Here is a 27,501-nt window from a genome sequence, read left to right as displayed (position 1 = left end):
ACTCTTTTGCCAAAGAGGTCATCCTTATGGGAGACATGTTTGGAGCTGAGACAAATCCAAAAGTAAAGAGCTTGTGGCTAGATTCAGAGACCTGACTCATAGTATAATTTCTGAAATGCAAATTATATATTTTATTTGACAGTTTATATGATTAGCAGCTATACGAGACATTTTCTAAAGCATGGTTTTGGAGGATTTAAAATTACATTGTTAATAAATATAAAATTATCATAAAAATTATTGTATTCAGCAATTGGTCCAGTATCTGTTGAAACAAACATATTCACTACTTGGAAGAAGAAACTATTCAAATACAGTTCCAAGATAAATTTTTAAAAAGTAACTAATAAAAGTTGGGCTCTTGGCCAGTCTGGACTACTAAACCTAGGCTATTTTAAAAGAGAAGAAAGTCTGGCTACAATTTTATGATTAAATATCTCAACTTTTTTTAATGTTTCTAACTGATATTTCAAGCTGAGGTAGCAACTTAAATATTAGGTTGGTGCAAAACTAATTGTGGTTTAAAAGGTTAAAAATTGCAAAAACTGCAATTACTTTTGCACTAACCTAATAGCTAATAAGAAAAATGACAGATATCACTTGGAAAAAAAATTTTCCCCCTCACAACAGGCCACCAGATTTCCTAGGAACAGCTAAGAATCTTCAGGATTCCTTTCCTGTGGCAAAAAAAACTTTATGGTTATAAAACTATCTTGCCAACCTTCTATAAAAGCTCAGATGCTCAACTTACACCTTAAGGACTGAAAAACATAAAATTGTTATCCTTCCGTTTTAGAACAAGAAAAGACCTTAAGAGATCATCTGGTTCAAAATTCTCCAAAGTGGGTTTCATGAAACATTATTTTCCTAAAATTTCCCAAACAGTGGTGGGCTGATTCACATAAGTTTGGGAGCGCTTTTGAGAGTCATAATACACATGCAGTCATTAATGAAGCTGAGAAGCCTACAGAAGAGAAATAGTTAAGTTTTTTAAGAAACCTAATTTTATTGAACCTATTTGAAAACAGAACCCTTTTTCCAGTTATGTATTTATTAAAATCCTAAAACATTAATGTTTTATAGGTAACTCCTGGTCTTACATATGAAGAAACTGAAGTCCACATAGGCTAAGGGATTATGTCAAAGTCATACGTTGAGATGGTGGATAAGCTAAAAACAGATCTCTCCTTTCAAGACCCTACTTCAGTGCTTTCTAGTACTGTGTTGTCTCTTTTCTACAACACCTACTCTCCTTAAAGTATCACAGACTATAAGAACCACATCTTGGACAAAGCTCTTCTATTAAAGGTGGGAAAATACAGTCTCAGAGAAATGAAGCCGTGTGCCCAAAGTGACACATAAAATCAATACCTGTACAGCTAGAACCGAGCTCTTATTTCCAACACTGGTATCTTTTCTACAACAGCATACTAACTCCTCCTGCATAGCCAACACTTTTGCCTCTGAGGAAAAGGAGTCATGGACAAGAGAAACTTTAGCTATTTAGGACCCAGTAAAATACTTATTAAACCATACTTGTGTCAATGGTTATTCTTAAATTAGTTAAATATGATTGTCTTTACTTACAAATGTCATCCACTGTGACAGGGAATCAATGTTTCAAGCTGTTGAACAGGTCATCATCCCTGTCCTGTTGGATGACACCTGTAAATAAAATAAATCTATTTTTGAGTAAGTAGATTTTAAGCCAACTAGATTTAAGATGCATGCAGTTTAAAGCAAAGAGTGATTTTTTAAATGATTCCTAGTTATGTACTGCTGCAGAAAGATTTCCCAGCGACAGCTATTTCACTCTATGTAGCTATCACTGGCCATCAGCACAACAGAATCCAGGTAATGTGACATGTAATGTTGACAGAATTCATCGGGACTCATGGACACTAGAGCTAAAAGGGTCCTCTAGGTATTGTGTACCTCAGACTCCTGCCTCTGTGGATAATATTTTTACTTTGTAGGATGGACCACCAAGGACCTGGGAAGTTAAATGACTAGCCCAGTGTTAAATAGCTAAGCGCCATTAGCTCAAGTTTTTTGATGATGAAAAGTATAGAGAACACATTCACTCACATAGGTTATCATTAGGCTGATCAACTTCGAAAGACTCACACATATATATTTTAAAAAATGCAACTTTGAAAGACTCACACATATACATTTAAAAAATATTTCACGAATGTTGACTTAGAATATTCAAGCACATCTGCATAAGGTGTAACAGATATTTAAATACAAGCATTATTGGAAAATGCCACAAATGGAAAATAACCCAAAGTAAGAAAATGGGAACTAGAGAGTGAAAAGGACATTAAGTACAGCATGCATTTAGGACTCTAAATTCTGGTTACTTCCAAAAAAGATTTGTGGTTCCTAACAAATATGAGTATATAAAAAACCATTTTTTACAAATTTTCTACAGTCTATAATTTAAGATGTTGGTTTCTCTGTAGCCACAAAATGCTACTCTAAGTAATACCTGCCAGAAACTAAAATTTGGACTGAAAAATAAACATTTTAAAATTTCCATTCTGTACCCAAATACGCCAAGATAATGGGAAGTATTTTAGCGTGCTGCCTTGAGGTAATATGGCTGTTATGACAATAACATTGTCACCAAGCTCATACTGAGTGCTCTACTATGTGCCAAGCACTGTGTGACTGTTTTATACTTACTATCTCACTCAATCAACTCTCACAACAACTTGATTATTATTATAATTTTACATACAAGAACATCAAAGCACAGAGAAATTAAGTAACTTGCTAAGGTTCACTCAACTGGTAAAATGGAAAAATTTGCACACAAATCTATTTGGTGACAGAATCCAGCTCAAACCACTATACAATACTGCATTTCTTTAATATAGCAACTCAAGATTCTCAAAAATACAAAAATAAATTAACACACCTGTAATACCCGCCCCCCAACTAAATCTCACTCAGTGTAAAACATCAAGAAACTCACTCTGTTTTTTGGAGGGGGCGGTGGTGATGAAGGGGAGACGGGACAATTTTCAAAGTAAAATCATCTCAATACCAAGGAGTTAAAATTTCTGATGTTAACCTTAAATATATTACAATTAAAATACAACAAATGAAAACTTAAATTGTCTTTTGTAATAAAAGTAAATCTTCCTGATTCAATTACTTCCTAAGAGTTCATAAAGAGATAAATCTTCCTGTTACTCAAGACTGATTGATTCTCAAAATAGTATAATAGTAATTGATAGACTGAATTTAATCATGTGTATTTAAAAATATGGATATATATCATTTTGCTAAAGAACAGAACTATTTATAAGGGGCATTATCTTTTAAGGGAAACAAAAAAGTAATTTTGATAGATAATGCGACTTCTCAGTCTTATGTAATAAACAGCTATCTTTTCTTGACCATAAGTTAATGCTTCTGAACCAAACCCCTGCACTTTTTTGCTAGGGCATTTTCCCAACATATTTTTTAAAAAACTGCTAAACTGATAAAATAGGAAATAATCAGGAGTACAAAAAATATACCCGACATATTTTAACTAAACAAGAATTAGATATATGCAAAGCTTAGAACCACAGAAACTAGACGTTAAGGAAAACATGTCCTTTCAAAGCACTGTGGAGAAGTCAATCTCTTCTGGTAATAATGACTTTTTTATAAGGACCCCAAACAGAAGAAGATAAAGTGTGGTTTGTGGTAGCTTACCCTTTTCTCTGATACCCCATCCTGGCCTGTAGAATCTTTCTCATCAAGTGTCTCTTTCAGGACTGGCATATGTTTTTGGTATGCTGGCTCTCTGTTTAAGGTTGTGTATCCTATGTGCTCATAAATTGGGTTTATCGTCATCTTGGCAATGTATTCTGCTGCCTTGGTTTCAATATAGAGAGTAATCAATCCATCAGTCACCAGATCGTGGATGGACTCAAAGCGCTTCTCCCCAACAAAGTGCTTTCCATCGTAGTAGAGCCTGAAGTTTCTGGTTTGACTTCCAAATCTGCCTCAATGAAATGGGAAAGATGTTTTTAAGAAAAGTAAGTAAGTGAATTCTTTCTGGAAAAAAAAAAAAACAAAAAAACCCCAAAACTATTGCTTTGTGTCTCTTCTTTGTTAAATAAACTGTGGCTAATCTCTGAATTGTTGAGAATATAGAAAATTAAACTTTTGAACACAAAGAGTGAACTTGCAACAACTCGGGATAACTAGCCAAAAACATGACTACTCTGGAAGGAAAAATTTGTTGTTATTTATCTTTTTAAGCCACTTCATTATGGAAAAACAGGAAAATAAACTTCATATCCTATTACAACACATTCTACATTCAATCAGTTAACTCCATGATATATGAAATTTCTACATTAACACGGTCTCTTCAAGTTCATCAATAAAAATTATCAATGTACTGTAGATCCCAGCATTCACGTCTTTTAATGGGAAAGCTCCATTTAGGGCTCACCTGAGTGTAACGCCAGCAATCATTTAAAGTAGAGCTGATTCCAGAACCTGAGTCATACTGTAGGGCAGGATGGTAACAGAAACATACTTTTGCTATTCCTAGCCTTGGGTCAATGACTGCTCTTCCCTTTCACATAGTCCTTCTTCTGTGTCTGCTTGGTGAGTGTGGGCAAGAAATGTTTGCATATATATATGGCATATAAGTCATAAACTACTGGTCTCTAGAAATTCTGTTCTCCCTTTTGAGTTATATTTTGGTGACATACTGTAACATCTGGGGAAGAATGGTTTAGTTTTATGATCATTTCAGTATTTTGCTTCCTGTAGCAAACCTCAGAAATGGAGCCAACTTGGCATGCCCAGCATCCGTGTCCTTGCAAGAAAACAAAGGCAAGACCGTGCACTGACTGTTAATGAAAGCTGATGTCAAAAGGCACCAGGGACCAGCCTCATGGTCTCGCAAAGGGAGCCCTGAATGAGTCTGATTAAGAACTAAACAAATCAGAAAGGATATGTTTAATTTCATTGTTAAAAATACAAAAACAGAGGTGAACTAAAATACTAAAATAACACCCCGTTTAATATTAAAACAAAGTGTTTAAATAGAACTGCAAACTTAGGCAAAATATTATTCTATTCCGGTACAGGTTTTATTCCAGAAGGACAGGAGTTAGACACTCCTTAAGATTTTACTTTTAATGTGTCCTTGAAAAAAGACACACATTTTTATAATGCCTGAAGTATCCGTTTCTGTACTTCAAATTAGACTTTAATAATTACTTAATCTGGACCCCAGTGCTCTATCCATATTGGTCCTTTCTCTAAAATAAAATTCATTCATCTTTTGGTTCTTTAAAAGCAATTAAATTTGATTTATACTTAAGTGAACGTGAATGATCCATATAATTCCACTTTCCCATTCTTCCTTTTCCTCTAATGTTAAAGACATATTTCCCTCAAGTAAATTTTCATTATAATGTAAGTCTAAAAAATTGGAAGGTAAAATTTCTACACCAAGGTTAAACATAAAAAGCTTTTTTCAGTTTAACATACTCCCTTATTATTTCCTCTTTGCTAATGTACATTATCTCCTATTGAGAAGGAAACATGGAAAGCCACTTTATAATTTTTATAAGGTTCTTACAACAATTAACACTCATGGCATTGTTTAACATTAAGTCCCTTCATATACCAGTTGCTTTCAGAGGCGTTTCAATGAGGGATTAGACCATTTTACTCCTGTAGCGGCTTATGATTTTAGAGTAGGCATTTCTACAATGGGTATGGCACTTCAAATGAATACTATCCAAGTAATGGTGGCAGGCATTTGTCACTCAATTTCCTTCTAAAATCTGAGCAGTATAGGAGCACAGGGTGGAAGGAAAGATGGATGAACTGGCCTCACCTGGGTTGGGATGGTCAGATTGAAAGAGTAGAAGTCTAGGGTTAGACTTCCTGGCAATTTACAATGGGGTTGTTTCTAATCCATCCAAGGAGAGGATTTCCTGGCTACCTCTAGATTTTTGGGTGAAAAAGGCTAATTAAGTTTGTCCTTCATTCTTCCCCACAGTGACTTCAAGAGACCCTATGCACGATTCACAATTCCTCCTGAGCCCACACTTCAACTCTAGACTTCCAGACCAATGCAACTTCCAGTTTTAAGAAAGCTGATCAGATAACTAAATAAAACTCATAATATAGGTTGGTTAAAACTGAACCTCAAAGGACAAGAATATAAATTTCTGTTTTGGAATTATGATTTTTTAAAGAAAAATTGCATTACTTTTACTAAGGAAACTGTAAGCTTCCTTTGCCTACTATGTACTGCCCTTTCTTTTACTTTGGAAGATACATAAAGAACAGCATCATAACAGAAGGATAGAGAGAGTTTGCCCCTTCCTTGATCTGAAAGAAACTTTAAGTGAGGTGGTGAATGGATGTGTATATTTTACAAAAAAAGAACCATAAAAGGGAGATGCTGGGCCGGCCCGGTGGCTCAGGCGGTTAGAGCTCCATGCCCCTAACTCCGAAGGCTTCTGGTTCGATTCCCACATGGGCCAGTGGACTCTTAACCACAAGGTTGCCAGTTCGATTCCTCAAGTCCCCCAAGGGATGGTGGGCAGTGCCCTCTGCAACTAATATTGAACACGGCACCTTGAGCTGAGCTGCCGCTGACCTCCCGGATGGCTCAGTTGGTTGGAGTGCGTCCTCTCAACCACAAGGTTGCCAGTTTGATTCCTCGAGTCCCGCAAGGGATGGTGGGCTATGCCCCCTGCAACTAGCAACGGCAACTAGACCTGGAGCTGAGCTGCACCCTCTACAACTAAGACTGAAAGGACAACAACTTGAAGCTGAACGGCACCCTCCACAACTAAGATTGAAAGGACAACAACTCGACTTGGAAAAAAGTCCTGGTAGTACACACTGTTCCCCAATAAAGTCCTGTTCCCCTTCCCCCAATAAAATATTTAAAAAAAGGGAGATGCCAAACCTAAGGGCAAGGAATCCTTCCTTAGAAAAGTTAGCACTCATAGATTGTCATTTTTTCAGCAAACATTTAACAAGATGCCCAGGAACTATATTAAATATAAGGTAGTTCATAATAAAATTCCTGTTTCCTTGGTAACCTCAACAGGAAATAGACAAATATAAAAACAAGTCAATACAAAGTCAAGATGAAGTGTTGAATTTTAAAAGTTTTCATCTTTAGATTGATTTCTCAAAAATGATTATTAAAATGTGTATAATCTTGTTCTTATATATAAAGTTACATTTCTATAATACAGTAATTCATAAAACCAAGTGAATCCAATATCTCACTCATCTTATGTAAACCCAGAAACTCACTGTATAATAATATCTCAGAGCATATGTACTTAAGCTTACATAAGCTCTCAGAGCTGCCACTTATGTCCAAATACAATAGCACCTTGCAGTCTTGAAACAGGGTTTGGCCAGAGGCAGGCAAGTCCTGGGTCCTATGTGTTTAATAGAAAACCTTGGGCTTGGGCATCAGATTAACTCTAAACCCTCGATCTGCCACTTCTTAGCTGGGTGATTTTAGGAAAATCATTCTTCAGATTCTGCATCGAGAAAATAGGAATAACATCACCCTACCCCACATGGTTGTGAGAATTACATAAGAATATTGAAGTCAAATCTAAGTATATAGTAGGTTCAACGAATGGCAGTTCCCTTTCGCCTTCTCTGTTAGCTTATGCCTCCAGAGGGAATGGCAGAATGAGTTACCAAACAATAAACAGAAAAGATACTCAATAAATATGCATTGAAGGGGGTTGAATAAATAACTGGTAACAATCGTTGTACAGGAACATCTCTGCATTGGTTGATTTTACAGTCAAAAAAAGGCAAGGAGGAGCATTTTGTGAATTTTTCTTCTGGATGAATTTATTTTATTTTAATTTATTTTATTACAATTATTTCTCCTGAATACATGTGTACTTCTTGGTTAAACAGAGTGGGACTACAAGAGTGCAAAGAGGAGAGAAGCAAGAAGGGCCTTTCCACTGTGCACTGGGAGTTACATCTCTGAATTCAAAGGAGAAAGGTCAGTAAATATCCTCATATTGAAAGCAGAATGTTAAATAGATCTAGTGACAACTGCGAAACTCTAGGCTCTGGAGCACTGATTTGTAAAAGCTGTTAAAGCTAAACGCTTTTCTCTCCAATTTTATAGGAAAATTTTCTTTTTATATTTTCTTGTATTTATTATCTACTTCTGCCCTTGCTTTTTAATAGCTGTCCATTCTTTGTTGAACACTTTTGAAACTGTACAGGCCCAACTCTCACCTAGATAGAGTTCAACCAGACGAAAATTCATTTTCTCCAAAATAGTACTGCAGTTAACAAACAGAAAAGAAAGATGGGGATAATCTGCTTTAAACTGCTACTGTTGTACATAATTACCACTTTCTAGAAAAAACTGTCTTTTTCTCCAGTGATTCCAGGTTTTGGTTTTCATGTTTTCAAAAACTGTTTAATGCTGTGCCCAGTTGCATTCAAACTGAATTTCAAAATACATAATTCTAGCAGCTAGCTTTAAAAAGTGAACAAAACCCTTAATGCCATCTATTCTATTTTTTAGCGAGTAAATCATATTCATAAAAAATCCAGTCCAGGGGTACAAAGTGATGAAAATATGTATAAAGAATAGCCTTTGGGATTCTACTTTACTTTTTCTAAAACCAAGAATTAGTTCTGACTTGGGCCAAAGTATTTGGAAGTATCTCTTCAAAGGAAAGCTCCAAGCTAACAGATGTTTTTTGTTAACAAATAGAAAACAAAACATATACAACACACTTGTCTAAATTAACAATAAAATGTTAGAACTATTTCCAAAAACCAACATGTAAAACAATTTTATTTATAATAAATATATACTTGTGTATGGTTTATCAAAGTCAAAGAAGCTAATCTAATGGTGAAATACAAATATCTCATAAATTCATCTAATCACAAACATACCCTTGGAAGAAAGGTTTAAACTGAGACAAGAATTTGATGAGGCATTCACTTAAATACTAAAAAATGAATTTAGATGGATTAACTAAGAAAGGCTAAGGAAGAAAGAACACAGAAATATACAATTTTAAAATACTTTCTAGAATTAAAACTTTTAGGACAGTACTTTCGTCTATCTTGCTATATGTAATTTTTGATGGTAAAATGGGCAAAATTATTAAAACGTGAACTCATGATGATACTCCCTTGGCAGTATAAATCATCTTCAGGAATGCCTAACTAAACTTCCAAAAGTGGCTTCAGGCAGCCCTGCAAGGAGGAGCTGATATGGAAGGGTCAGCTGAAGGTCTGTTTAAGAAGCAGCTGGCTATCTGCCCACTCCCTCCCCCGTCCCCCGTCCCCCCCACCCCGCACCCTCCCCAATCTTGTCCCCAGTGCCACCCCTTCCCCACCCTGGTGGAAAATTTGTTTTCTGGATAGGATAAAACAAGGAGATTTTGAGCTGAGGAACACGAGACAGAGTCGAGGCAGAGGTACATTCCTGAAAACCAAGTGAAAGTTTTAAATGCTGAAGCTTGAGACCTCCACCTTTCTTCACCCTCAGGTTCTCAGAAGGCTTGTAACCTTTCCTGATAAGAGCAGAAGATTCTTTTCTGGGAAATCTGATCAGCCTAACCGAAAAGACTTAAGAATAGAGAACTCACCCTATAATTGACAGCCTTCTTTCAAGCTTTCAGAACTTCTAGTCAGCTTGTTAGTGCCAAAAGAATTTCAATATGAGCAATTAGCTAAGGACCAGTTGACGTCTAAGGAAAATTTCCCTCATAAGGACAAAGACAGATAAACAAATAGAATCAAAGCAAGCTAAAGGAAACAAACCATGTAAGGAGATGAAAAAAAATTTTTTCTAATTATCAATATGCTCACCAGAACAAAGTAGAATTATTTCCTATTTCTATTCTTAAATAGGATTTAGCAAGAAACATTCAGATATTGTAAAAGACACAAATATAGAATATATTTTTTACAAGCAGAAAAAAGGAAATGTAGCATAAATGAAAATCTTAAAAGAAGTGAAAGATAAAGTTGAGAAAATATTCAAGAAGAGAAAAAAGACCATAAAATGAAAAATAAGAGAAAAAAAATAAGAGGGAGAATCAATCCAGGAAATCCAACATCTAAATAATAGGAGTTCTGGAAAGAGAGAACAGAGAAAGTAGAAGGGTAAGAAATCAAAGAGATAATTCAAGAAAATGTATCATAATTGAAGAAGACAAGTTTACACAATAAACAAAAATAGACTCACCCCAAGAGGGTAAACATGAAAAGGTGCTCAAATAGTCCAGTAAAATGCAAATTAAATCCTTAGAACAGCAAAATTTAACAAGTCTGACAATACCAAGTACCATCAAGAATATAGAATAGCTAATATAACCAATACCTGTTACATTGTTTAACGAAAAGGTTTTATATTATCAAGTGAAGTTGAATAAACCACACCCTATGACCCAGAAATCCTGGGTAATATCCCAGACAGTATGAATGATTATGTGCCCTAGGACACGGACACACACACACACATACACACACACACACACACACACACACACACACACACGTCCTATTGGTTCTTTTTCTCTGGAGATCCCTGACTAATAAAATACTGTACAGAAAAGAAAACAGATACATTTAACAACATAGATGAATTTTTTAAATGTTGGTAACAAAGAGTAAGCCACAGAAGAATACATACAGTGTAGTTTGATTTTATAAAGTCCAAAAGCCGGCACAATCCAACTGCATTATATAGGAATGTATATATGGATGGTAAGACTATGAAGAAAAGCATAAAGATAACTTGAAAGCGAGTATCGTGTTTAACTATAATGTAGAAGGTAGAGATAATGATAAGAGAGGGAAACATGGAGAATTTCTAGACTACCAATAATATATCTTGATGTAGTAGAGATTATATAGGTTTACATATATTTAAATGTAATTCATTTTTAAAACGTGCATGTAAGTTTTATATATTTTTCTGTATGTTTTATAATAAATTTATTTATTTTTTTAAAGCAAAGAATATAGAATCCAAATGACCGTCGAAGACTTTAGTCTGGAGGTAAAAGCAATCAGAAACAGAATCCGTGTAAGTGTTTTATACTATAGAACTTAAGAACATAAATTTGTTATTTAAAAAAAGAATATAAATTTGGCAATGGGTGTTGGAAAGTCCAGGCCCCCAGGTCCCACCCCAGACCTTCAGGTTCAGAATCCGCATTGTTAACATGATCCCAAGGTGATTCCTGGGCAGTTTCAAGTTTGAGAAACACCAGTCTAATCTGATCCCCTCACGTTATAGGTGCAGCAACTGAGAGGTTCAAGTTCGTAAACAGTAAAATAGGCAGGTTAATAAAAACAAACCAAAACCCCCAAACAGAGCAAAGTAAAATTTAAAACCCCAATCCACTGTTGAAAGTGGTTCGTTTTCTCATTTGATAAGGACTGCTCTATAATCTCTCTCTGGAAGGGGTCCTAGCCAATGTGAGTTCACGTATACTGTTCTCCCAGGCATCTCAAGGCACTGCCAAATCAACAGGTCCCCGACCAAACTTATCAATACTCTCCTCTCCTCTTTCCCTTCTCTTTCTCTTAACCATTCTTTCTCCAATATCCCTTAGTAGAACCATCCCCCAGTCAACCCTGCCAAAACTTTCATGACTATCTGAGATTCTACAATCTCCCTCTACATTTAAACTTTTATTTACTGATTAATCTTTCTGAATCTATGCAAACTCCCCTCATTCTGCCACTGAAGTTTATTCCAAGAGAGAGCCTATAACATCATCTTCCCTCTTGAAAATTGTTAATGGTTCATTAGTGCCTATAAGAAAAAGTCCAAACACGTAAGTGAGCCCTGAGCCTTTAAGAATCAGTTATTAGTTTCACTTTTAAAAGCACCAGAGACTGGCACAGTGCATGGCACATATTAGGCTCTAAGTAAATGGCTATTGAATAGAATAATAAAGATTTCACTAATACTTTTTCCAAAGTTAGCCAGCTAAATGTAAGAATAAAAAGTATTCTAAAAAATACATGTAAGTAACATGGAACTGCCCAAAATAAGCAGATTACTAGAGTTTTGTTAGGTATAATTAAAAAAGAAGTGACAATTATCATGATATAGTATTTGTAATTTACAGAGCTGTAATGTTCTTTGTGTGATCATCTCTATAACATGAAACTGCTTCCCATATTGATAATTGGGAGTAAATAAATGAAAATCCACTTTTCTAGTGTAGTGAACCAATTATAACTTCTGCTACCTTCTGTTTTCATTAAATCAGATAAACAATATTAAGTATTATGTCCAGTCAATAAATAAATGTATATGATTATTTAAAGTATTGCACAGACATTATAATCTTTTTAAAACCAGGGTAGATCCAGAGACGATCAATATATTTGTATAATTAATAATGGATGTGGCTTCTTCAAGAGTTGGTGATCAGTCCCACCAAAAGCTTAACGAAAATCTTGTTTTCATGAGTCTACTACTGCAAGATAAAAAAACCACAGTAAAATCTACAAAAGCATGGAGCTATATACATGAATCGTTGTAGAGCTCTATACATGTATATAAATATGTGTTTGTGTACTACAAACACAAACCTACATTTCATATACATGCTTTCCAGATTCCTACGATTTAATTCCTTTAAACAACAAAATGGTTTTATTCAAAATGGTTTTATAAACTATACAATTCTAACAACCATATACAAACTACAATTTCAACCTGAAGACTCAGGTTCATTATCATGAATACACCACTACTAAAATTTGAGTGTCTGAATACAGAAATATCCCAGAAGCTATGATAGTGTATTGAGTTGCCTTTCCCTTATTTACACTGCCCTTAATTACTGAACTTAAAGTTCCTGAATCTAGTTTTACATTTTTAAAATCCTCTTTGCAGATTATCACCTGTGTTCACCTTCTAATTTGTTACTTTGACTCTGCTGTAAGCTTGGAAAAAAGACATAAGGATTTATTAGTATTATACAGATTATAATGGGGATTACTGAGCATTTTTTTGCAATAAACACATGGGCTCTGTGGTAGCTATTTAGCCACTCAAGGGCATTTCCCACTTATTTCCAGCCTCTCAGCCATATTTTGGACCTGAGGTGGCCAACACTGTGACCTCCAGATAAGTAGGATGTTACTGTAGACGAGCAGAGGCAAGACTAAATTTGGTTAAGCATATACCTTTAAATTTATTGCCTAGTGGACATTAACAGTAAGCAAATTATTATATAAAATGCATCATAAAAATGCCTCACTTTATAAAACAGTTTATTAATGTAAAACATATACAATAAACCGCATCAAAGTGCACAACTCAATGAGTTTTGACAGAAAATACTATCACAGTCAAGATTCAGAACATTTCCAACACCCCCAAAGTATCCTCATGTCACTTTGTAGCCTATCCTTCTGTCCCTCGTCCTATCAACCACTTACCTGTTTTCTGTCATTATAATTTTCTACTATTTTATGTAAATGGAATTATACAGAATATATTCTTTTGTGTTTGGATGTCTGTTTTTAACACAAAAATTTACTTTAAACTGATGGATACGGTTCTCATCAGATTTTAAATACAACCAGAACAAGATTTCAGGCTACGGAAAAGCAATAAACCAAATTTGTAATTGCTACTTTATTTCTGAAGTTGTTCTTAAATAGCTTCTTGTCTCTAACAAAGATGTTAGGTATCAGCTGTAATCAAACTGTTGGTTGGTAAAAAAATAATTATCAACAAAGCCATGACTGCCACTTGTTGACTTTTAATGGCTAATAAAGGCTCAAAATGTTATACACAATGTACCTGCGTGTGTTCATTTTAATAATAATATTTAATACTTTTTGAGTGTTATGTGCTAGGAACTGAGCATGCATTACCCCAAATAATCCTTCTAACACCTCTAAGGTATTATGGTATCCTCATTTTATAGATAGGGAAACTGAGATTTAGAGAGATAAGTAATTTGCCCAAAGTCATACAGAAAATGGTGGAACAAGAGTTTGAATCCAGGACTATCTGACTGCAAAGCCATGTTCTGAACCTCTGACCATATATACTTATTTAAAACCACAGGGCCAAAAAGGTCATCAAAAGCCCAGTAACTGGGTTGTGTATCATTTAGAGCAACAGAGCAAAGGAATCATGAATATCTGTCCACTTAAGAGATCCTAGATAAGAGCAATAAATAGAATGAAAAATGGCCTTCTTTAGTTCCTTATTTATGAAAAGAACTGTGCCACAAAGAAGTATCTAAATATGACAATTACCTAATGCAATTTTATTAAATAAACCCAGTATACACAAAGCATTGCATGAGGTTCAAGGAAACCAAGGTAAGACTTAGTTGCCCTGGAGGACCTCAACGCATTTGTAAAGACAGACACGCAAATAGATTACTCCTGTAGGTGGTACCTTGTTCCTAGGGATACTCAGGAAACATGTGAAGATCTTTTCAGAAAATAAGTTAATACCCATGTGATCAACACCAGGCATAAATATATTCAGTAGAGACTCAAATATAATCTTGAACATTGAGTACCATCCCTGAAAATAAAAACACCCGAGTCATAAATAGATTTCTAAGTGAGCCTAAAAACCTGGCAGCTAACATATTCTGCAACCCTTAGGAAAATTTTTGAAAGACCTAGCAGGAGGAATTAATCTGTCGCTTGGAGAGTGACCACAACTGAAAGCAGAGACAGAGCCAAAAGCTAACACAATTGTCTGAAACAGGCAGATGGGGAGCAGGAGGAGGGAGGAGCACTCACTCAGAACAATGACCAGAGCCCCGGGGCAGCTATTTTAGCCTGTGGATAACATGATATATTCATAAGAGATCTGTCTTACTGGACTCAGGGAAGACAGGACAATTTAAGGAGCGGTGGGTGGGAGGATAAACCAGAAGAAACATTCAGTTTGATAAGGGTCATGTGTACATATAAAAAATATGTAAGAGCAAGATGGTGGAATAGGCAGTTCCAGCCCCTCTTCCCCACCCAAACCCCAAAACACACCAAATAACAACAATATATGGACCAAAATCCTTTTAGGAGAACTCCAGCAACCATTTAAGAAACTGCAGTAACCCAGGCAAGTCAAAGCCAAGAACTGTACTGAAATAGGTGAGCAAAGCTGTTTTGTCTTATCCACGATTGCTCCTTCCCTATGTCAGCACCACTCAGCTTGGCTTGTGGCTTCTCTTTGGGTGTTGGGGTGGGGACAGAGAACAGTGGAACACGTGTCTAATGTTCTGGCTTTTCGGAGGGCTGCCTGACGGACTGGTTACTGTCTTGCCTGATTCAGAGTGCTAATGGAACTGGCATAGTTTGGATGTTCAGTGGCACGGGATGGGGAAGTGGGGTGTTGCTGAAAGCAAGGGAAAGTGGGGGCAGCTTGCAGCAGCGTGAGAGCTCCTGCAGTGCCCCAGAAAGAGGCTGTTATGGCTTGGCACAACATGTTAGTTCTCTCTGAAGAGGGAGGGAGAAAAATGGAGGGAGAAGCATGTGTCCAGCTTTTCAGAGAGCTGCCCAGGGGATTGGTATCTGTGTTGCCTGATTTGGGGAGCTTACAGGGAGCTGGCAAACTTCGGATGCCTGGGGGCTACCGAGAACAAGGAGAGGAGGGAATCCTGCTCCTCCAGGATCACAGAACCTGCAGTACCATAGACACCAGACAGTACAAGAGATTACAACTGACTAACCTCTCTAATTGGGAAATCACACACACACAAGCCCAGAGAAATCATATAACCCTCCACCACACCCTCCAAAAAAGTGTCAGAGGTCCCCAAAATATCTCCCTGGGCTGATTGGTGAAGGTCTTCCTCTGTATGAAGCCAGTCTATAAAGATGGGGAGAAGTGGCTGTTTTAAAAAATACATAAAACTCAGCAAAAAGGAAAAAAAAAAAAAAAAGACACAAATCACATGAAGAACCAAGGAAACATAGCCCAATCAATGGAACAAAAATAAATCTCCAGAAACTAAACCCAAAGAATCAGAGATCTATTAATTACCTGACAAAAAATTCCAAATAATTTTCTTAAAGAGGCTCAATGATCTAATACAGAGCACAGATAGATGACTATATGAAATGAAATCAGGAAAATGACACATGAACAAAATAAGAGTATCAACAAAGAGATAGAAACTATAAAAAAGAAAGCCAAACAGTAATTGTGGAGCTAAATAATACAATAATTAGAAAGATTCAACATTAAACGTGGTCAAGCAGAAGAATCAGCAAACTTGAAGACAAGTCATTTGAAATTATTAAAACAGAAATTATTAAAAAAGAAAAAGAACAAAAAAAGGAAAGTGAAGCTCCTAAAGGACTTACGGTATATCATCAAGCAGATCAATATATGCCTTATGGGAGTTTCAGAAGAAGAGGGAAAGAGGAAGGCACAAACAGCTTATCTGAAGAAACAATGGCTGAAACATCCCAAATCAGAGGAAGAAAATGGTCATACAAATTCAAGAAACTCAAAGAAGTCCAACCACAATGAACTGAAACAGGTCCATGCTGAGACACTTAATCATACTGTCAAAAATCAAAGACAAAAAGAAAGAATCTTGAAAGCAGCATGAGAAAAATGACTTTATACACTAGAACTCTCATATATTATCAGTGGCTTTCTCAGCAGAAATCTTACACACCAGAAGGGAGTGGGATGATGTATTCAAACTGCTGACAGAAAAAATACCGTTAATCAAGAATATTATATCTGGCAAAAATGTCCTTCAAAAATGAAGGAGAAATAAAGATTATTTCAGATAAATAAAAGTTGAGGGAGTTCACCATCACCAGATCTGCTTTACAAGAAATGCTAAAGGAAGACCTGCAAGTAGAAACGAAAGGACCCTAGACAGCAACATAAAAGCATATAAATATATACAGCTCTGCTGGTAAATGTAATTTTATAGACAAATACCGAATACTGTAATACTGTAAAAGAGGTGCATAAACACTTCTAATTCTTTTATAGAATTTAAAAATACTAAAGCAAAAAGTAATTATAACACTATCTTAACGAATACACATTATATAAAGATGTAATTTGTGAAATCAGTAACATAAGTAGAGGTGGCAAGATATAAGAGTTTTGTATACTATTCAAGTTAAGTTTGTTTTTTGTTTAATTTTTTTTATTGGGGAATATTGAGGAACCGTGTGTTTTTTTTCCAGGACCCATCAACTCCAAGTTGTTGTCCTCCAATCTAGTTGTGGAGGGCACAGCTCATCTCCAAGTCCAGTCACTCTTTTCAATCTAGTTGCGGGGAGCGCAGCCCACCATACCATGTGGGAATTGAACCAGCAACCTTGTTGTTAAGAGCTTGCACTCTAACCAACTGAGCCATCCAGCCGCCCCTTTGGCAGCTCAGTGGCAGCTCATTGTCTTCAATTTAACTGTGGAGGGTGCAGCTCATTGGCCCATGTGGGAATTGAACCGGCAACCCTGTTGTTAAGAGCTTCCACTCTAACCAACTGAGCCATCTGGCCCCCCTCAAATTAAGGTTTATCAGCTAAAATTATATTGTTATAACTATAAGATGTTTTGTGTAAGCCTCATGGTAACCACAAAGAAAATACAAATAGAGGATACACAAAAGAAAATGAGAAAGGAATCAAAGCATGTCTATACAATCAATGACATACGAGGGAAGGCACCAAGCAAGGAAAAGAGGGACAAAATAGCTGACAGACAGACAACAATTAACAACATGGCAATAGTAAGTCCTTCCCTATCAGTAATTACTTGAAATGTAAACGTATTAAACTCCTCAAACAAAAGGCAATGAGTAGCTGAATGCATAAAAAAAGATTTAACTACATGCTGTCTACAAGAGACTCACTTCAGATGTAAAGGCTCAAAGTGAAAGGATGTAAAAAACATCCTGTGCAAATGGTAACCAAAAGAGAGTAGGGGTGGCCATTTTCATATCAGACAAAACAGACTTTAAGTCAAAAATTGTCATAAGAGACAAAGATGTTATATAATGATAAAAGGGTCAATTCACAGGGAGATATAACAATCATAAATATATATGTACCTAAAATCAGAGCACCCAAATATATAAAGCAAACATTCACAAAATTGAAGGGAGAAATAGTAACACAATAATAGTAGAAATTCCAATACCCCACTTTCAATAATAGGTAGAACAACTAGACATATCTATAGGGAAAGAGAGGAATTGAACAACACTGTATACCAATTAAATATAACAGACATAAACAGAACACTCATCCAGCAGCAGCAGAATACACATTCTTCTCAGGCACACAGAGAACATTCTCCAGGATATATCACATGTTAGGTCACAAAACAAGTCTTAAAAAAATTTAAGAGGATGAAATCATACCAAGTATCTTTTCCAATCACAATGGAATAAAACTAGAAGTCAACAGCAGTAGGAAAACTGGAAAATTCACAAATATGAGGAAATTGAACAACATATTCTTGAATAACCAATGAGTCAAAGAAGAAATCACAAGAGAAATTAGAAAATATCTTGACACAAATAAAAATGTGAATTACTAAGAGGAAAGTTTATAGCAATAAAGACCTACATTTAAAAAAAAGATCTCAAATCAATGACTTAACTGTACACCTCAAAGGAACTAGAAAGAGAAAAACAAACCAAAATTAACAGAGGAAGAAAATAAATTTTACAGCAGAAATAAATGAAGTAGAGAATAGAAAAACAACAAGAAAAAACTGAACACAATTAAGAGTTAATGTTTTGAAAATATCAACAAATTGATAAGCATTTGGCCAAATATAAAGACACACCCAGACAAATGGAACTGAATGGAGAGCTCAGAAGTAAGCCCTTTGTATATGATTAAATAACCTTTGACAAGTGTTCCATGGCTACACAATGGAGAAAGAACAGTCTCTTCAACAAATGTTGCTGGGAAAACTGGGTATCTACACACAAAAATATGAAGGACCTTTGTCTTACATCATATACAAAAGTTAACTCAAATAAAGACCTAAATCTAAGACCTGAAATTATAAAACTCCCATAAGAAAACATAGGGGAAAATTTTCATGACAGTGGAATGGGCAATGATTTGAATATGATACCAAAAGCACAAGTAACAAAAACAAAAATAGACAAATGGGACTACATCAAACTTAAAAACTTCTGCACAGGAAACAATCAACAGAGTGTAAACGTAACTTATAGAATGGGACAAAATATTTGCAAACCATTTATCAGACAAGGGGTTAATATCCAGCAGCGTATAAGCAAAACTCATACAACTCAATTTAAAAAAGTAACTTGATGGCCACTATTAAAAAAACAAAAACAAAATAACAAGGCTTGGCAAGGAAATAGAGAAATTGAAATCCTTGTGCAATATTGGTGGGATTGTAAATGGTGCAGCCGTTATGAAAAACCGTACGGAGGTTCTTCAAAAATTAAAACTAGAACTACCATATGACCCAGCAATCCCACTTTCGGGTATACATACAAAAGAACTGAAAACAGACCTCAAAGAGATATTTGCACATTCTTGTATACTGAAGCGTTATTCACAATAGGCAAGATGTGGGAGCAATCTAAATGTCCATCGAAGGATGAATGGGCAAAGAAAATATCAGCCAATTACCAAAAAAAAAAATACTGCACAATTCCACTTATATGAGGTATCTAAAGTAATCAAACTCAGAAACAGAAAGAGAATGGTAGTTGCCATGGGCTGGGGAAGGGGGAAAGGAAGAGCTGTTCAGTGGGTACAGTTTCAGTCATGTAGATGGAAACATTCTAGAGATCCGTTGTACAACAATATGCACAAAGTAACTAATACTGAAACTATATATACACACACACATATATATTTCAGAAAAATAAGGATATAGGATTACCAAATTGAGACAAATTAATAACTGCTCTTTCCTCAGTAAATCCAAATACAGCTCTTCATACAAGACTACAGAAGTTATTATCCATATGTGGCTATTTGAAATATTATCCCTATCCATGCCAGATGTTTCTGAAATCTGAAAGACTCTAATATACACTTACATACATATATATATACACATATATATATATACACACATATATATATGTGTGTATATATATATATGGCTTTCCATTTCCCCTCAGCTCAACTCATAGGAATTGCTTATTTTTATTGACAGAGTTGAAGATTTATTAATATTTTCAGCCAGTACAGGACAGGCATGTGATTGAATCTAGACACTTAAACATTTCTGGTGCAAGGGGAAAATGAAAGGCTTCACCTATTAATTAAAAATAACACCTATACTGGACTCTAAAGCCACATCTATGAATGCTTATATGACATTTATAAAGTCCTCAACTATTTTTGGTTTCAATATTTTCCACTCATATCAGATGGAAAATGAAAAGTCACAAAGGCCAAATCTAGAATTAAAAAGAAAAAAACCCACTCTTATAAAGGGCCTGGTTTATATTCCCGAACTAGAACTGGATACTGCTACATAACTCATTAACTTCTATACGCATCCAAATATGACAAAGATTAAGTTTCTAAAAGAGAAAACCACAACCTCTCTTGTTCACATCTTCAAAATTCATCATATTTGTTTTTCAAATGTCAGGCTCATCTAGTTAAATTTTAATGTGTATCACCAACCATACATAATATACATCTTTCCTATAATGGTATAAATTATGTTTTATATACACTATAAATGTCATATCAACATTCAAATCATCTATACACTTTAGTGAAACGGTTTATAAATAAAATGAAAAATAGGGGAGGGAGGAGAAAAGTAAGAAAGAGGAGTTTCTTTTCCCATCTTCTACTGATATATTCTGGCAAATCTAAAATCGGTGTGTTTTGAAATTCTGAAATCTGTGTCCTGCCAAAATCTGACTAGAAGAAGTTGTATAATTATTTGGAAACTCATGCTCTTTCTTATTCAAAATGGATGCTCCAGTTTCTGAAATCCACTGAAATTTAAAGAATGGAAAGATAACTTTCCTGAAATAAGCAATATCTTAATCACTGTGTATACTTACTGCATGTTTATTATTTTGTACATTATAATGTCAGAGAAAATGCATTCATTCGTCTATATTTTGACAGGGCAGAAGCCTAGAAGCCTATCCTTGAACAGCTGACAGCATAAATGACAAAAGATTATTTCTACAGGATCATGACAAAATTATCTTCAGAGCAAGAAATCTGTCTGTGTGTGTGGTATATGAGATATACGTATATAAATGTACTTTTTCAGACATTTCCAAGATATGCTAGTTCTACTGAGTGGATAATTTTAAAAATTAAAACACTTCAAAGTTCAGCTCCACATAACAAAAATATTCCTCCTCTCCCACACTAGTTCATAAATGAACTAGTTTCATCAACCTATCTGGTGTCTAGCTGAACTACAGATATATGTATGTACTTTTATTTTGGAAACAACACATAACTTGATTAAAGAAACCACAAACAGAACTGAAAACTTGCTAAACAAGATAGCTCTGACCAACTAGAGAGAGAACAGGCTCCCCTGAATTGATCACAATCTATTCTCCTCAAGGACTGTCAATAAAAGGAGGTGCGGGGGGGAGGCGAAGGAAAGAAGAGCCAGCTTTTAGTATTTCCCCAAATGAATGACTTACCTCTAAATAAGACAAAATGGACAGAAACCTATCTTATTAAATTTCTTGAATCAGATCAGGTTCTCCTTTATACAGTCATAGATCCCTCAGTTTTTCCCCTCCGTAGAGCTTGCGTTAGTTTTAACTTCATATACATGGGGCAATTTCATTAACGTCTAATCCTCTCACTGCCTGATAAACTCCGTAAGGCCAGAGATCTCAGCTGTCTTGTTTATCCTTGTATCCTCAGCACCCAGAAGTGTATCACTATAATTTTTTAAAAACAAAGCAACAACAACAAAATACTTCTTAAAAATGACCAGAATATTATTTATTTTGGGGCCAGTGAGACTATAGGTAATATTTTTCTTTTCCTGTATTTCTGCATTTTATAGTTTCCATATTGCACGTATAAATAAAAAACAGAAGTTCATGATGGATCTAAATTTAAATAAGTAAATATAATAAATGACAATCAAAGTTTTAAAAAATTGGGAGGCAAAACTTGACTTTAAGAACAACTAATTGAAATAGCAAACTTCTCACATATTTACTGACACGGAAAATATTCGTGATATATAGCTAATCGAAAAAGTATACCATAAAATAGTGTACATGGTATGGAACCATGTTTGTTTAACCCAGGAAAGTATTAAAATTTCATATACTATAATTTTTATAGTACTTATCTTTAGGTAGGATTAAAGGTGATTTTTGCTTTTCTTTCTGTTTTTCTATATTTTTAATGTTTTCTGTATTGTATGTATGTTAAGAAAAAACTAATCTCTTTAAACAGCTATGAACACTTGTGCATTTACAGTATATCTCAATTTGTGATCATTTTCAGAAACATCTATTTTTTTCAAGTTAGGGATGCCATATATTAAACTACCCACTCCCTATTGTGTCATCTCAATTACCTTGTATAGTTTGTTTTATTAATGTATACTTGACCTGAAGGTCCTTCATATAAATTAAATTAAACCAATATTTTTTAAAAGCTTATGGCACTGATAACATGGTATTACATTTTTAAGTAAATTATGGTATCCTTTTTATCAATAGCGATTTTCTGATATTGCAGGACTACTAAATTCTATCGTTGTCATGTACTCTTATATCCAGAAAATGTTCAAAAAAGTGATTTATAATCTTAAGAGAAGCAGAACACAATTTTCAAAAATTATTCTGCAGAACATTATTTTCCACTTATTCCAAATAGCACAACAAGGTTTGCAGGAAATGAAACGAAACCATGGTAACCAACTAAACCCATCATGAGCTATCAGATCAAAAGAACACACAGTACATTACACGTCAACGCCTACCAGCAGCATAATCCTTCCCCAGTTCCTTTTGATCCTTCTTCCTGAACATGAGAAAAGCTTTCAACCAATGTTCATTTTTTAAAAATGTGAAAGCCCCTTTACCAATATATTATAATTCTCTGACTTTACCCAGAAACTCTTTGCCTGAGTTTACTTTAAAATAGTTCACAACGAAATAGTCTGAGATTCAATTAAGAATTGTGTTTTTTTAAAAATCATTAGCAAAATTACATTTACCTCAATGCATTTTATCATTTTCTAATATAGTAGCAATAGTTTCTTCATACTAAATTTTCAGAGCAGTAAAGAATAAATAACATTCTTACAGGAATTCCTTCCTTAATAGAATCTTACCAGCATTCTCAACTCAAAGCCACAATAAATTAAATCACAACTGCATTTACATAATAGAGTAGCCCCATTTTATCATCTTGCCATCCATTCTGTCACCAATCTTCAACTCCCCATCATAGGAACTGTAGCTAAATGAACAGAATCTAGCTCAACATGTTCTTAACTACCAACCATCAGATGAAACTGAATAAACAAGGTACTGATGGCTTCTGTCAGGCATTAGGTGTTTATTACATAACTATATAGCCAGGCAGACAACAAGGCAAACCTCTGTAAGACCGGAGATTATCTTTGCTGCTATGGTTAGACAACCCCTAACAATGATCACTTAAAATAAAATACAATTGACATATATACCATAAAAATATTTGTATATTTTATATATAACCAATTTCTGGAAGCACACACAAATAATTGTGAATTGCATTACCTCTAAGGAGTGGAACTAGAAGTGGTGGGTAAGTACTATAATTATCATTACATAAGTTTCTCTTATTTGGGAAAAAAAATTTTTTTTACCACATCCATGTGTTGTTTTCATAATCATAGAGATGTAATAAATTATATAGATGTAAACATGCTATTATTTTCTATAAATTATTACTGTTTTGTGAAAAGTTATTCAAACTCACTACAAAATTACTTTTATAAGCACAAATGATCACCAAATGATTTTATAATGGAATTTTAGCTTTAATAATTAAACTTTATACATACTTAATTTGGCTTTTCTCTTTTTTGGGGGGCCCATGGTGAAAAGTTAATCCTTGAGAATTAGTTGAGTAAATCTCATCCTTAAAGTCTTTAAACAAATGTTTATCTCCTTTGTAAAAATGGTAATATGTTGATAACTTAAAAAGCATTATTAGAAACTCATTGATTTAAAAGCTGAATTTACTCTTATGCCACATTCCTTGTCAACTTGCATAAAGTGCTACACGTTACATTATTTTGGATTTTTTTTAAACAAGTTACAGTTTCTGTTTCTTAGCTTTTTGTTCTTTGTGCAAGTTAAGTCTCAGCTTTCTTATCTACAAAACACAGAAAACACAGTACCTACCCCATAAGATTATTTTGTAGATAAAACTGAGTTTTTCCGATCTGCATGCCATGAAAAGAGGTTATAGGTTACAAGCTATCAAACCCATCCAGCCCTTTCAGAAGCTGGGAAGGCTGGATGCAGCCGAAGTCCTTGGGCCAGTCACATTTGGCCCTGATCAACCTTGTGCATTTACCTCCGTGTACCACATAACACTGTCATTTTCAAGGGTGCCACAATAGGAAAAAGTATTGCAAAATATTAAAAGATAATTCACAAACTATTTACCCTAGTGCCTGATACAGTAAATGTTAACTAATATTTATAAAACCGTTAACTCCATTAATAAAATATTTGGGTGTGCCAAATCATTCACAGGAAAAAAGACACATTATCAACCCATTCTAGGGCTGTATCTGATTACCAAGTAACAGATCTTAAATTAAGATAACCAGGTATGTTTTCTACTGTACCTTAAGGTAGATATACAAGTCAGATCTCAGATTCCCTTTGCGAAGTAGATAACCAGAGAGTTATCTCTCTCATATCAAAGTTCCTATTGATTAGCCTCCAAATGTACTCGAAATTGAACTCCACCCTAAATGAAATGGTCAATGGAATCTGTCTCATGCTGTGCCTTTAAAATACAAAAAAAAAAATCTTAAAAACAGCTTTTTGATTTCTCTACTTTTGCTTTAAACTCATTATTATGTGTATATATATATGTGTGTGTACTTTTGAGAGGAAGTTTGGATAGAACACTAGTGAATAAAAATCATACTAAGCATAAAAATTTTAAAAATGAAGTACCATTCAACAATAAGGTGCAAATCAAAACCACAATGAGATACCACTTCACACCCACTAGGATGTCACATCCACTGTTTAAATCAAAGACATAGTAAGTGTTGGTGAGGAATAGGGAAATTGAAACCTTCTTATATTGCTGGTGGGTTTATAAAATGGTAAAACAAGTTTGGGAAAAAATTTGGCAGTTCCTCAAAATGTCAAACATAAAATTACAATACAAACCAGCAATTTCACTCCTAGGTATATATGCAAGAGAAGTTAAAACATACGAGGTGTGATAAAAAAACACAGTGAATGCTGCTGCTGAGTGACATCCAGTGGAAAGGCAGGGATCTTCGATACGGGAGGCGGTGCATTGAACCTTAGTAACAATGTGTGACAAGTTTCAACTTGTTCAGTGCAGTCAGTTGGGTGTGAGCTACGGTTGAGAGAAGGTGTGTTTTAAAGTGTGCCATAAACCATGGATCACGAACAACGCATTAACTTGAAATGGGCAAACTATTTCATCCTCCATCATGACAATGCTCCGTGTCACACATCCCTTCTAGTACGACAATTTCTGTCAAATAAAAACATTACAGTGTGTCCTCATCCGTATTCACCAGATCTGGCACTGTGTGACTTCTGGCTCTTCCCTAAAGTCAAAATGACCATGAAAGGTAAACGTGTTGAATAAATTCAGGACATTGAGGCAGCCATAACAGTGCAACTAAAGACAAGAAAGAGGACTTCCAGAACTGCTTCAGAAAGTGGCAAGAACAATGGGATAAGTGTGTTTAAAGCGAGGGTGAGTATTTTGAGGGGGATTAATAGCAATGTACCTTTTACTATAATACCTTTTTTTTAATTTATACATTCACTGTATTTTTTGATCACATCTTGTATGTCCACACAAAAACTTTTGCACTTAGAGCAGCATTATTTATAATAGCCAGAAAGTGGAAACAACCCAACATCCATCAACTAATGAACAGATAAGCAAAATGTGGTATACATGCAAACACTGGAACATTATTTGAATATTATTCACTAATAAAAACGAATGAAACAGTGATACATGCAACAACATGGGTGAACCTTAAAAACATACTAAGGGAAAGAAGGCAGTCACAAAAGAACACATATTATATAGATGATTCCATTTATGTGAAATATCCAGGATGTACTCTATAGAGACAAAAGTAGGTTAATGGTTCCCTGGGGTTGGGAGTGTGGGGGAGAAATCAGAAGTGACTGCAAATGAGTGGGAGTTCTTTTAGGGTGATGTTTTAAAATGGATTTTGTTGCATAACTTTGTGAGTGCACTAAAAACCACTGAACTGAACACTTTAAATGGGTGAATTGGTATGTTATTATTAACTAAATACTAAAAAGAGTTTTTTTAAAAGAAGAGTAAAATACCATAACATGCAAAAGCCAAACTTGCAAATAAAGTTAGAAAAAAAAAGATTGCTATTTTGCAATACATAAAAACAGTGGTTGGTTGCCACAGGTAGATGTTTCAGAACACTCTTTGCATAGGTGAATCTTTTTTTGGTCCAGGAAAAAAATCAGCAAAAGGAAGAAAAAGAATCTGCAAGGCAATTAGCCCTTAAATTTTTTTATCTATCAATTTAGGCTTGTTTATCAAAAAGAGGTGTTTAAAAAGAAAGAGAAAAAAAAAAAATAAGGAGGGTGTCTATCTGAACTTACCAAACAGCAGATCCCTAGATTTTTCTTCTTCTTTTCCTCCTCAACTCCCAGCATGTAATTCTAACTTGTTAACTGAAAATAAGAAATAACTCAAGGGTTCTTAATACTCAGACTATACATTTTAAGCTTTCTCTCCCTGTAGACAGACCACGTAGGAAGCCATTAATCAGAAGAATGTTGCTTGGTGAGCATGGAGTCCAGAGCGAGAGGAATTGAGTATATCAAATGTTTAATGGAGTATTTCTCAAAGTGTGTCCTACAGAGGGACTCCACGAAAAGAGGGTCTCATGATCACATGAGTTTGGGAAATGCAGTATAGTTATATTAGCAATACTCACATGGTTCCTTGTATTCACCTCTATACTAGAGATAGCACCGTCAATTGGCCTAGACTCCCCTCTGCCACAGGACTCTAGAACACTTGCCTCTGTGACTTTTCTCTCTACTGCCCCCAAGGAGGACCAATTCTTCTTCTGAACAATTATTTAAGTAAGCTGATCCATTCTATTTAGAGTCATATTTTCAGAGATTTAGGAGGTGTTATTTTCCACTGTGATTAAAGGTTGCAGCTAGTGTCTTCGATACTTCTCAAAATGAAAATAGCCCTATTGACTTTGGTCGATTGTAAAAA

General features: G+C 35.0%; 1 protein-coding gene across 3 annotated transcripts in view; it reads right to left on the bottom strand.

Moving 5' to 3' along the window:
• The window catches only part of CHN1 (chimerin 1), a 176,763-nt gene that overhangs the window by 69,819 nt on the left and 79,443 nt on the right, over positions 1–27,501 (bottom strand). For 2 of the 3 annotated variants that reach the window (XM_033112258.1, XM_033112259.1), the window contains one exon: positions 3,715–4,003. In XM_033112258.1, the coding sequence (XP_032968149.1) occupies positions 3,715–4,003 (289 nt within the window). Of the gene's footprint in view, positions 1–1,587; positions 1,612–3,714; positions 4,004–27,501 lie in introns of those variants that run through there. The other variant, XM_033112261.1, reaches the window with a different exon arrangement.

This window comes from Rhinolophus ferrumequinum, chromosome 8 (assembly GCF_004115265.2).
Source record: "Rhinolophus ferrumequinum isolate MPI-CBG mRhiFer1 chromosome 8, mRhiFer1_v1.p, whole genome shotgun sequence".
NCBI classification, from domain to species: domain Eukaryota; kingdom Metazoa; phylum Chordata; class Mammalia; order Chiroptera; family Rhinolophidae; genus Rhinolophus; species Rhinolophus ferrumequinum.
This window is presented reverse-complemented; position numbering and strand designations above follow the sequence as displayed.